The 10,611-nt window shown below is 58.9% G+C and overlaps 2 protein-coding genes across 3 annotated transcripts; both read right to left on the bottom strand.

The window, feature by feature from the left end:
* Positions 1–11: 11 nt before the first annotated feature.
* Positions 12–4,483, bottom strand: CFD (complement factor D). Of its 2 annotated transcripts, none has more exons than XM_064280046.1 (5): positions 4,300–4,483; positions 1,977–2,181; positions 1,746–1,890; positions 1,024–1,281; positions 12–245 (listed from the first exon to the last, which is right to left on the bottom strand). In XM_064280046.1, the coding sequence occupies exons 1-5, from the start codon at positions 4,355–4,357 to the stop codon at positions 84–86; spliced, it is 828 nt and encodes a 275-aa protein (XP_064136116.1). In that variant the 5' UTR covers positions 4,358–4,483; the 3' UTR covers positions 12–83. The 2 variants fall into 2 exon arrangements, with proteins under 2 accessions (XP_064136116.1, XP_003422594.3); XM_003422546.4 differs by having other exon boundaries at positions 1,977–2,133.
* Positions 4,484–4,558: 75 nt separating this feature from the next.
* On the bottom strand, positions 4,559–9,268 carry ELANE (elastase, neutrophil expressed). Its single transcript, XM_003422545.4, has 5 exons — positions 9,126–9,268; positions 8,553–8,709; positions 8,142–8,283; positions 7,151–7,381; positions 4,559–6,983 (listed from the first exon to the last, which is right to left on the bottom strand). The coding sequence occupies exons 1-5, from the start codon at positions 9,190–9,192 to the stop codon at positions 6,783–6,785; spliced, it is 798 nt and encodes a 265-aa protein (XP_003422593.1). The 5' UTR covers positions 9,193–9,268; the 3' UTR covers positions 4,559–6,782.
* Positions 9,269–10,611: the final 1,343 nt, after the last annotated feature.

The raw sequence follows: 10,611 nt of genomic DNA, 5'->3' as shown, positions 1-10,611 counted from the left end.
GGCAGACTGGATGCAGGACTGAATAACTTTATTGCTGGGTCCCCCACAACCCTGGTGACCGCTGACCCTGCCCCGGGTCCTCTTCAGGCGACCTCGCCCTCGGCCATGACGCGGTCGATCCAGGCCACGTAGCTGGCCGTGCGGGTGTAGATCCCGGGCTTCTTGGGGTTCCCGCAGACGCGCGAGCCCGACGTGACCACGGCCTCGGCCACGCCCCCGCAGACCAGCGGACCCCCGGAGTCACCCTGGGCGGGGTGGGGCCGTGAGCGGGGGCTGCCACGCCTGCCACGTTCCCGGCCGGGTTCCCAAAGCCGGAGCCCCTCCTTCTGCTCCAGGCCCCCCCGCCCGTCTCCCCCCGCCGCCGCCGGCCAGAGACCTCCAGCCCCTTGCAGTTCGGCTGGTTCCTCTGGGCCCCGCGTGTTCCTGGCCTGCCAGTCTCTCGGGCCTCGGCCCTTTCTTTCAAGCCCGCACCCACCGAGCAGGCTGCAGCCTGTCTCAGTCCCCACACCTGGGGCTCCCAGCCCGCCTCTTCTTTCTCAGACCCCCCCTCGGTTTCCGTCCCAGGCCCTGTCCCTTAGTCACTCTGCAGACCCCGCCCCATCCTCGTCTCCATCCCTCCCGGCCCGCCTCCCCGCAGACCCTGCCCATTTCTGCCCTTCCCGCCCCCCCGTTAGACCTGCCCTGCCTGTACCTCGCCCTCTAGGCCCCGCCCACTTCCTGACCTGCCCTCCTGGCCCCGCCCAGTTCGTGCCCTGCCCTCCTGGCCCTGCCCTCAGGCCCCGCCCACGTGCCCCACCCACTTCCTATCCCTCCTGGCCCTGCCCTCTAGGCCCCTCCCACTTCCTGACCTTCCTAGCCCTGCCCCTTAGGCCCCGCCCACTTTCCTCATGTCCTCTTGGCCCCGCCCTTTAGGCCCCGCCCACTTCCTGTCCTTCCCTCCCGGCCTTGCCCCTTTAAGCCCCGCCCACGTACCGCCCCTCACCAGGCCCCGCCCATCCTGCCCCTCCAGGCCCCGCCCCTCACCGTGCAGCTGTCCCGGCGTTTGCTCTCCGCACACATCATGCGCTCGGTGACGGCGCCGTCGTGGTAGATGCGCAGGTTACAGGTGGCGCGGTCCAGCACCGGCAGGAGCACGTGCTGCAGGCGGTCGGGCCGGCGGCCGGTGTGACTGACCACGCCCCAGCCGGCCAAGTCGCAGAGTGTGCCGGGCGCCACGTCGCGGTCCTCGCGCTGCCAGGTCAAGGGGCGCACGGCGGGGCCCAGCGCGGCCTTCTCAGACAGCTTGGGGGGCAGAGGCGGGAGTCAGGGCGGGGAGGGGGTGGTGGGGTGGTGTGCCGCAAGAGGGACCGAGGCTAGACTCGGGGACTGGGGGTGGAACAGGCAGGAGAGGGAGGGGGGGTCAGCTCTCGGCGCAGCAGGAGGGACTGCGGCTAGACTCGGTGGGACGGGGCAGGGAATGGGGGCACAGGGGCCATGGGTCCCGGGCCCAGCAGGAGGGACTGCGGCTAGACTCGGTGGGACGGGGCAGGGAATGGGGGCACAGGGGCCATGGGTCCCGGGCGCATCAGGAGGGACTGCGGCTAGACTCGGTGGGACGGGGCAGGGAATGGGGGCACAGGGGCCATGGGTACCGGGCGCAGCAGGAGGGACTGCGGCTAGACTCGGTGGGACGGGTCAGGGGGTGGGGGCACAGGGGCCATGGGTCCCCGGCGCAGCAGGAGCGACGGCGGCTACACAACGCTGACCTGCAGCAGGAGGAGGTCGTGCTCGATGGTCTCCGGCCGGCTGTCCGGGTGGGGCACCGCGCGGCGCACGTCATACAGGCGCTTGGAGGCCTCGGGCTGTGACAGGGAGTGCGCGCCCAGGAGCACCTGCACCTTCCCGCCGGCCCTGGGGCAGGCGGGGTCTGCGGTCAGAGCTGGAACCCCCTGCCCACCCCCAGCACCGCTCCCCCGTCCAGCGCCCGCGGCACTCACGCATCCTCTAGGCAGTGCGCTGCGCTCAGCACCCACTGCTCGGCCACGAGGAAGCCGCCGCACACGTGCATTCCGTTCACCTGCACCGAGGCCATGTAGGGCCGCGCGTGGGACTCGGCCTCCCTGCCCCCTAGGATCCGACCCCGGGGCTGTGCCGCTGCAGGTGGACGACAGGGCATTGAGGACTGCGGGGAGGACTGCACACCTTGGGGACGTGGATCCAGCTTGAAGCCCTCAGACACCCAGGCTGTGCCATCATTTCCATCCTCCCACCCAGGGTTGCAAACTCAGATTCCTGGGGACCAGGCAGGAATGCATGAGAAGTCAGATAGGATAGGGAGTGCTGGGGCCTGGGGCAAAGGCCAGACTTGCACTCAGTGCCTCACTGCTTCAAAGTAAACCTAAGAAAAATGGGGCTAGCCAAGCCGAGTGGTCCGTCCTGCCAGCCTGGTTAGGCCAGCAGGCCACCAGTTTTCAACTGTAAAATTTCAGATTCTTGAATCTGCTGCGGGGAGCGCTGGGACTCTGGTTTCAGAAGAGAAATTCTGAGAATTCCTCAGCTTTTAAAGCCTTCTAAGGAAATTTTTTTTTTTTTAAGGAGGAAACCCTGGTGGTGCAGCGGTTAAGGGCTATGGCTGCTAACCAAAAAGGTCAGCAGTTCAGATCCACCAGGCGCTCCTTGGAAATTCAATGAGGGCAATTCTACTCTGTCCTATAGGGTCGCTATGAGTCTGAATCGACTCGACGGCAACAAGTTTGGTTTTTTTGGGAAGGAGCCATGATGATGCAATGGTTAAGTGCTCAGCTGCTAACCAAAAGCTTCCCGGTTCAAAACCCACCCAGTGGCTCTTCGGAGAGAGCCCTGGTGATCTGCTCCCATAAAGACACAGCTTATGTGGGCACCACGGTTTTGGGGAACATCTAGCTCAACTGGCATAGTATAGTTTATAAAGAAAATGTTCTACATTCTTCTTCGGTGAGTAGCATCTGGGGTCTTAAAAGCCTGTGAGCGGCTGTCTAGGATACTGCACTGGTCTCACCCCATTGGGAGCAAGGAAAAGTGAAGAAAACTAAAGACACAAGGGAAGGATTATTCCAAAGGACTAATGGACGACATCTACCACGGCCTCCATCAGGCTGGGTCCAGTACACTCAGATGGTGCCTGGCTACCTCCACCAACTGCTCTGACAGGGATCACAGTAGAGGGTGCCGGACAGAGCTGGAGAAAAATGTAGAACAAAATTCTAACTCCAAAAGAAAGACCAGACTTACTGGCCTGACGGACTGGAGAAACCCTGAGAGTTTGGCTCCCAGACACCCTTTCAGCTCAGTAATGAGGTCACTCCTGAGGTTCACCCTTCAGCCAAAGATCGAACAGGCCCATGGAACAAAACAAGACTAAAGGGGCGCACCAGCCCTGGGGCAGGGACTGGAAGGCAAGACGACGGAACAGGAGAACTGGTAATAGGGAACCCAAGGTTGAGAGGGGAGAGTGTTGACATGCCATGGGGTTGTTAACCAATGTCAAAGAACAACGTGTGTACTGTTTGATGAGAAACCAGTTTGTTCTGTAAACCTTCATCTAAAGTACAATTGAAAAAAAAAAAGGAAAAAAAAAAAAGATCACAGCCTAGGAAACCCTATGGAGCAGTTCTGGGGGTCGCTATGCGTTAGAATCGACTCAACACAGCACAGAGCAGCAGCAACAAGCATCCACTGTGGGGGGCTGAGACTCTGGAAGGCTGGGGTTCCAGACTCAAAGTTCTGAGAATTCCCTGGCTTTTAAAGCCTTCTAAGGAGCCCTGACAAAACTCAGTCGACTTGACGGCAGTGGGTTTTTTTAGTGGGTTAAGGAGCCGTGGCTGCTAACCAGAAGGTCAGCAGTTTGACTCCACCAGCCACTCCTTGGAAACCCCATGGGGTAGTTGTACTCTGTCCTGTGGGGTTGCTATGAGTCGGAATTGATTTGGCAGCAACAGGTTTGGTTTTTTTGTTTTGTTTTGTTTTGGTAAGGAGACCTGGTGGTGCAATGGTTAGGTGCTCGGCTGCTCAGTGAAAGTTCAACGGTGCCAATTTACCAGTGGCTCCACGGGAGAAAAAACTCGGCAATTTGTTCAGGTAAAGATTACAGCCTAGGAAATCCTATGGGGGAGTTCTACTCTGTCATTTGGGGCCGCTAAGAGTCAGAATTGACTCAGTGACACACAACAACATTCAAACGGACTCTGCCCCTCCCTACTTCTGCATGCCTGCTGGGGCTGGGGGTGGTCCTGTTTGTCCCACCCTCCTAAGGCTGGGGACCCCAGGCCCAGATCCACTCACCACACACTGCGGCTCCTAGAAGGGCCAGAGCCATCAGGCGCACAGAGATGTCCACCATCTTGCTGATGTGTCCACGACACTGACCAGGCAGGGCCCCGGGGGGGGCTTTTATGAGGGTGGAGTAGGGCAGGCAGCTCCCACAGGCCCCATCTGCTGGGTGGGCAGCAGCCCAGCTGGAGAAAGGGGAACATGACCTCTTCCTTCCTCAGCAGGGGAAGGGACAGAGGGCTATCTCCTTCAACACTTGGCACCTAGAGTAGAATGGGGGTCCCTTCCCCTCTGTGAGCCTGGCCCAGGCTGTCCCTGAGAGAGGGCAGCCCCTCAGGATGGGGAGCGGGCAGAGAGGAGGGCTGAGCCCTCGCTCCAGCCTCCCCACCCGGCCCTAGAGTGTCCTTCCAGCCCCAGGGTTACACAACAACGCTGGAACCCACAGTTTGTAAACAACCACTTCCTCACCCTTCTGCCCCTCCCTTCTTTTTCTTCCTTCTCCAACTTGAAGATGCTGTAGGGGTAGGGGGAGGTCACCCAACACCCTTGTCTCCGCAGCCTCTGAGGCCTGACGCACCAACAAGTAAAATATTGGAAGATGGTGTGTAGGGGCAGCTAAATGCCAGTAAGAAAATCAAAGTCAAACTGGGTGGAGCCTTCAACAACTGGAATTTAAATGCCAAGTTTAGGGGTATCTGCCTTTAGCTATGGCTCGATCTAGGTCCCTGAACAATGTTGGACCTCTGCCTCTGGCTTCTCCTTTCCTCCTTGATGGTTTCTCTCCTCACCAGGCTCCCCTCTTGTGACTCCAGGAGCCCCAGCCTCACCCTGGAGGCACAGCAGTTCCCTCCCAAAGTGAAGGCCTCATTCTCCATCACTTTAGCCAAAGTCTCAGGGCTGCCTCTGACTGGCTGAATTTGGATCACATGTCCCGTCCCAAACCAATCACTGTGGGCAGGAGATGGGCATGTTCTGATTGGCCGAGCCTGGGTCACGTGGCCCTCCGTAGGTGATGGTGGGTCAAGCTTTCTTGGACCCAGAGGGCGGAGGCGCTGGGACAGAAGTGGGTGGGTGTCACGTCTGTCCATGTGAGCGCAGCCACGTAATACTTTTCCCTCTGCTTCGTTTCTCTGCCCAGTGAACTATTTCATACAGAGAAGAGTAGAAAACAATGCAAGAAATGTGATTTGTTAGATTCTAACAGTGTTCTGGAGCCCTGGTGGTGCAGTGGTTAAGAGCTCAGGCTGCTAACCAAAAGGTCAGCAGTTCTAATCTATGAGCTGCTCCTTGGAAACCTTATGGGGCAGTTCTACCTTGTACTATAGGGTCGCTATGAGTCGGAGTTGACTCAACGGCAACGGGTTTTGTTTTGTTTTAAAACACATTTCCTTATTAAAATCAGAAACGGTGAGCAAAAGCCTGTTAGGGTGCTGAGTTAGAGAGCACAACAAAACTTGGAAATGCAGCAAGGATGACAGTGAGGATCCCCAACCTTCCCTCAGATGCTGGTCTGTGTGGGAAGATTGCCAGGGTGTGCAGTTGCTGGGCAGTGGGTCATTCCCTGTCCCCTGAGCAGCTGACACTTGGGTGGAAGTGTGACAAGGGGAACTGCCTCGGGGACAGCTGTGGGAAGGGCCGGCCAGGGGGATGAACCAGCCCGGGCAAAGGTGCTCAGGTGGGGGCCAGCCCTGCTGGTGCGTTCCAGTGGGAAAGGATTTGGGGCCAGGAACAAGAGGGAGGGGCGTTTTACTCAGAGTTCATGAGGAGGACCTGATCGCTGTCCTTTATCTGCTGGTTTGGGTTGGTATCCTCCCCCGTCAGACTGTGAGCCACACAATGGCACAGAGGCCATGTGTGTCACGGCCCCCACTGTGGCCTGAGAGGGGTCCTCATCAGGCTCAGGAAGGCAGACAGAGGGGCCTGGGCCAGCCCCTTCCCCAGGGCTGCTGCCTTGGACCTGTCCTCCATTTGGGCTGGGGGCTGCCTTGGGAAATGCTCTGCCCCAGTTGTCAGAGGGGAAACTGAGCCTGGGGAGGTGGGGGGGTGCTTGTCTGCATCACCCAGTGAGGACAAAGGAGGCCTGGGACCCAAAGCCCTGGCTTAGTACTTCCCAGACAGCATCTCACTCCCTCCCTCAAGGAAACTGAGGCTCAGAGAAGCAGCAAGCCACCTGCCCAGAGTCCCAAAACAAGTCTGGGAAATCCTAAACCCAGGCTCCTGACCAGGACTTTGCACCACAATGGTTGGTTATCTGGCATCCTTTGGTGGAGGGTGGAGGAGAAAGTGGGCTCACTTCTTGCTCCAATGCCCTGACTTTGTCGCCACCTGGTGGTAGCGTACTGGAGCTGTCCCAAGACAGCTTCTTGACCAGTCAACAGCCAGTTTCGCAGGCAACAAATTCCCAGACACATTCTACAAAACAGAGAGGGTTTTTATTGTGCCAGTGGTTAATGCAGCCATGAGCAGGTGAGGTGGAATGACGGGGGCAGTCCCTCCTAGGGGGTCCTGCTCACAGGGTCCCTGGAGTGGGGAGAGGAGCCATCATCATGACCGCGGATGATGTCGTTGATCCAATTTGCGAACTGTGCCACAGGAGCAAAGGCGTCTGGGTAGAACCCAGAGCCGCAGCCTCCCCGGATGAAGGAGTCGATGCCCTGGACCACTCCACTGCAGACCAGGGGGCCGCCAGAGTCTCCCTGTGGAGGCAGACAAGGTCAGGAGGCTGCACTACAAGGCCCACTGCCCACCTGCCACCCTCGAGAGCGTGGGAAGTCCTTCCTGGAGTCTGACCACAGTCCCTGCTGTTGCAGCCTGGACCTGGAGGAAGGTGGGGAGCATGGGGTGGGGAGTGCAGTGTACATACGAAGCAGATGCCAGCCCGCCGACGATGCACGATGGTGCACACATTGGAGCGGCGGCAGAGAGAGGTCACCACGGTCACGTTAAGCTCCTGCAGGACACTGGGTTGTCGCTGGTTCATGCCCAGCCGGCCCCAGCCCATGGCCAGGCACCGCTCCCCGTCACCCACGCCACGGTCTTGGGCGGGCAGCTGGGCCACCTGCACCTTGGCATTGAGGGTGGCCGTCCCATTGAGCTGTCGGGGGCAGGACAGACCAACAGCAGGTCACGAAGAAGGGCAGGCAGTGACCGTCCCCGCTCTGTGCCTCAGTTTCCCCACTGAGGCCCCATCAAAAGGTGAGTTCTGAGGTCTCACGCAGCACGTCACCCACGCCGCAGGCTGCTCCCCATCCTAAGCCTCGGTTTCCCCACCTATAAAAGGGGAGCAACCACAGTGGCTTGGGACATTGTTGGGAGAGGGAGTTCCCTTGGACGTACCCTCGGACGTGACCTGGGCGCAGTAAACGGTAGATGTTTCACAAAGTAAACTGTGGACAAGGTGACTAACAACAAAAGCCTTGTTATAGAACATAGTCAGCTTGCTAGCCTGGGGTAGGGGCTTCTCCCTCGAGCCTCCTACCTGCCCGAGAGTGGGGAGTTTTACCCCACTTTACAGAGGTAGGGACCCGTCTCTGCCTGTGGCCACAGGGTCAGTGAGTGAAGGGGCCCAGGCAGTAACAAGAGCAACGGCCTCATTTATTGACAACCTGCTGTATTATCATCTCCTTTAATCCTCTCGGCAGACTATGGGGCAGATTTTTTTTTCCCCTGTTTTACAGAGGAGGGGTCTAAGGCACCAGGAGGGGGTGACATGCCTGGTTAGAACCTGGATTCGACCTCAGGTCTGCTGCTGAGGGCCCCGCAACCTGGTCCAAAGTGTCCCCCACACTCTTGTCCCTTCTCTGCCCGCCTCTGCCGGCTCCAGCCTGAGCGCCACCACCCGCCCATCCTGGCACCTGGAGAATCACGATGTCATTCTGTAAGCTCGTGGGGTCAAAGCCGTTTTCAAAGACCCTCTGGACGGTAAACGTCTGCCGTGTGCGCTCACGCCGACGCAGGTTGTGGGCCCCCAGGACTGCCTGTACAGACCGGAAGTTTCTACGGCAAGGGGGGATGGGCAGTGATTCGGGGTGGTCCAGGAGTTCAGAGTAGGGGGGGACCCCAGGACTCAGCCCTGCGCCTGAAGGAACCTCACCTCTGCGTCCTCCCACACCCCTCTGATGAATGCCTCTACTTGGGCCTAGGAGGGGGTGCACTGTTGGGGGCCCTGTCCACACAGACCCGGGGCCCTGGCCTCACCCCCTCCCGTTCTACGGATGTGGGAGTTGAGTCTCCCAGAAGGGAAACAGCCCTCCAGGGTGACTCACATGCCGTTCACGCAGTGAGCCGCGGACATGACGAAGCTTGGGGTGATGAGGGTAGCTCCGCAGAAGTGGCCCCCACGCAGCTGCAGGGACACCATGAAAGGCCAGGCGTGGGGCCGGGCTGGCCGGCCGCCCACGATCTCCGAGGCCAGCGCAGGGCCTGAGGAGACAGAGGGAGCCATGAGCCCTAGCCAAGGACACCCCGCCCAGCTACTTGAACCTCTACCAGGAATCCATGAGGTCAGGCTCCTCCCACCCGTTTCCCAGATGAGCAAACTGAGGCACAGACAGGAGAAGGAATCTGCCCATGGTCACTCCATCCAAGGCACAACCGGATCCAGACTTGGACCCCACTTCTGAGCCCCAGAGGGTAACCTCTGACCCCAGGGTTCAAACCCTGACTCTGGGCCCCTGCTGTGGCCTTGCCACTCAGAACCTCAAGCTCTTCTCCTGTACTAAGAGGCTCCTCAGCCCAGCCGTCACCTCCCACAAGGATGAGGAGTCACGTAGATCGAGCTCACAGTGGGGATGTGAGGAACAGGCACCCACAGATGTATGGACCCACACGCTACTCACCGCCCAGGAGCACAGCCAGTAGGAGGGGGGTGAGGGCAGGGCCAGAGGGTTGGTGGCTGTGGGTCATGGTCAGGCAGGGAGTCCAAGTCTCTGCCCTCGCAGCCCCACCAACCCCTCTTATAGCCAGCCCCGACACGGGAGGCCGTTGTGGTTGCCCCACCGCAGGGCCAGGCGTCCCCACTTCCTCTCCCCACTCCTGGGGGCTGTGGGGGACAACGGGGTGCTAGAATAGCATGGGGGTGCAGGAGGCTAGGTCAGCATGAGTAGGACTGCCAGATAAAATTCCGGATGCCCAGTTAAGATTACATTTTAGATAAACAATTGATTATTTTTTGTATAAGTATGTCCCAAAAACGGCACAGGACATACTTATACTTACAAAATTGTTGTTGTTAGGTGCCGTCAAGTCAGTTCCAACTCATAACGACCCTACGCACAACTGAACGAAACATTGCCCTGTCCTGTGCCACCCTCACAATCATTGCTATGTTTGAGCCCATTGTTGCAGCCACTGTGTCAATCCATCTTGTTGAGGGTCTTCCTCTTTTTCGATGACCCTCTATTTTACCAAGCATGATGTCCCTCTCCTGGGACTGATCTGTCTTACAAAATGAGTCATTATTTTTCTGACATTCAAAATTAACTGAGCATCCTGTATTTTTGCTAAATCTGGTCACCCTCGGCCTGAGGGAGCCCAGCCAGGTGCATCCCTGTGCCTCAGTTTACCTGGGGTGCTATGATGATGACAGTGATAGGGTAACCATAACCTGGAGCTGCCCTGACATTTCACAGGGTTATGAGGGAACTGCTGAGTCCCCATTTGAGATGGGGACACTGAGGCATAGACAGTCCCCCATGAATTGCCACACAGAGATGTAGTGGGGGGAGCCAGGATTTGAACCTTGCCCCCGGGGATCACAGCTGGACAGTGATTTGAGGCAGACTCTGGGTCCTGGCTTTGCTGTCCTCCACCCGAGCCTCAAGGGTCGCTCTCAGGGCCTAGCCTTCCAGCATTTATTTGATTATTGCTTATGACAGGGAACTCACTTCACTTGTGGGGAGGGTGTGGTGTCAGTCTCTGGAGGCCAGCAGAGGTTCCGGGAAGGACTCCACCCCACCCATCCCCGCCTTGCTGATTTTCTGTGAGCCCTCCCCCGGCCTGAGGCTGTCTGTGGTCTAGCTGCTGTGCCTGGTGCAGGGGCTGGAGAAAGGACTCCTTCCCAGGCTGGAGGGGGCTGTGGGTCTCCATCAGGCTTGAGAGCTTAGGCCTGGCCCTGTGGAGGAAGCCCAGTCCAAACAACGAGAGGGGGTCCCCCAGGGCCCAGCCCAGCCCCCAGACCCTGGTTCCTCTTCCCACCTCCCCCAGGATACTCCCTCTGCAACGGCTACAGCCAAGGATGTCGCAAGACACAACGTCCCCCGGCTCCCTGGCTCCAGGACAAGTTCAGGCAAGGGAGCCAACAGACCCGTCTCTGGGGCAGACGGG

This window comes from Loxodonta africana, chromosome 3 (genome assembly GCF_030014295.1).
Source record: "Loxodonta africana isolate mLoxAfr1 chromosome 3, mLoxAfr1.hap2, whole genome shotgun sequence".
NCBI lineage: Eukaryota > Metazoa > Chordata > Mammalia > Proboscidea > Elephantidae > Loxodonta > Loxodonta africana.
The sequence above is the reverse complement of the archived record's forward strand: the minus strand, read 5'-3'. Positions and strand labels throughout refer to the sequence as shown.

Bases quoted from the DNA above. Each gene is read 5' to 3' on its own strand.
- CFD (XM_064280046.1), bottom strand. From the start codon at position 4,357: ATGGTGGACATCTCTGTGCGCCTGATGGCTCTGGCCCTTCTAGGAGCC. The intron at 2,182-4,299 runs GTGAGTGGATCT...CACGTCCCCAAG, and splicing joins TCTAGGAGCCGCAGTGTGTG to GTGTGCAGTCCTCCCCGCAG. The intron at 1,282-1,745 runs GTCAGCGTTGTG...CTGCCCCCCAAG, and splicing joins ACGACCTCCTCCTGCTGCAG to CTGTCTGAGAAGGCCGCGCT.
- ELANE (XM_003422545.4), bottom strand. From the start codon at position 9,192: ATGACCCACAGCCACCAACCCTCTGGCCCTGCCCTCACCCCCCTCCTA. The intron at 7,382-8,141 runs GTGCCAGGATGG...TGCCCCCGACAG, and splicing joins ATGACATCGTGATTCTCCAG to CTCAATGGGACGGCCACCCT. The intron at 6,984-7,150 runs GTATGTACACTG...CTGCCTCCACAG, and splicing joins GGCGGGCTGGCATCTGCTTC to GGAGACTCTGGCGGCCCCCT.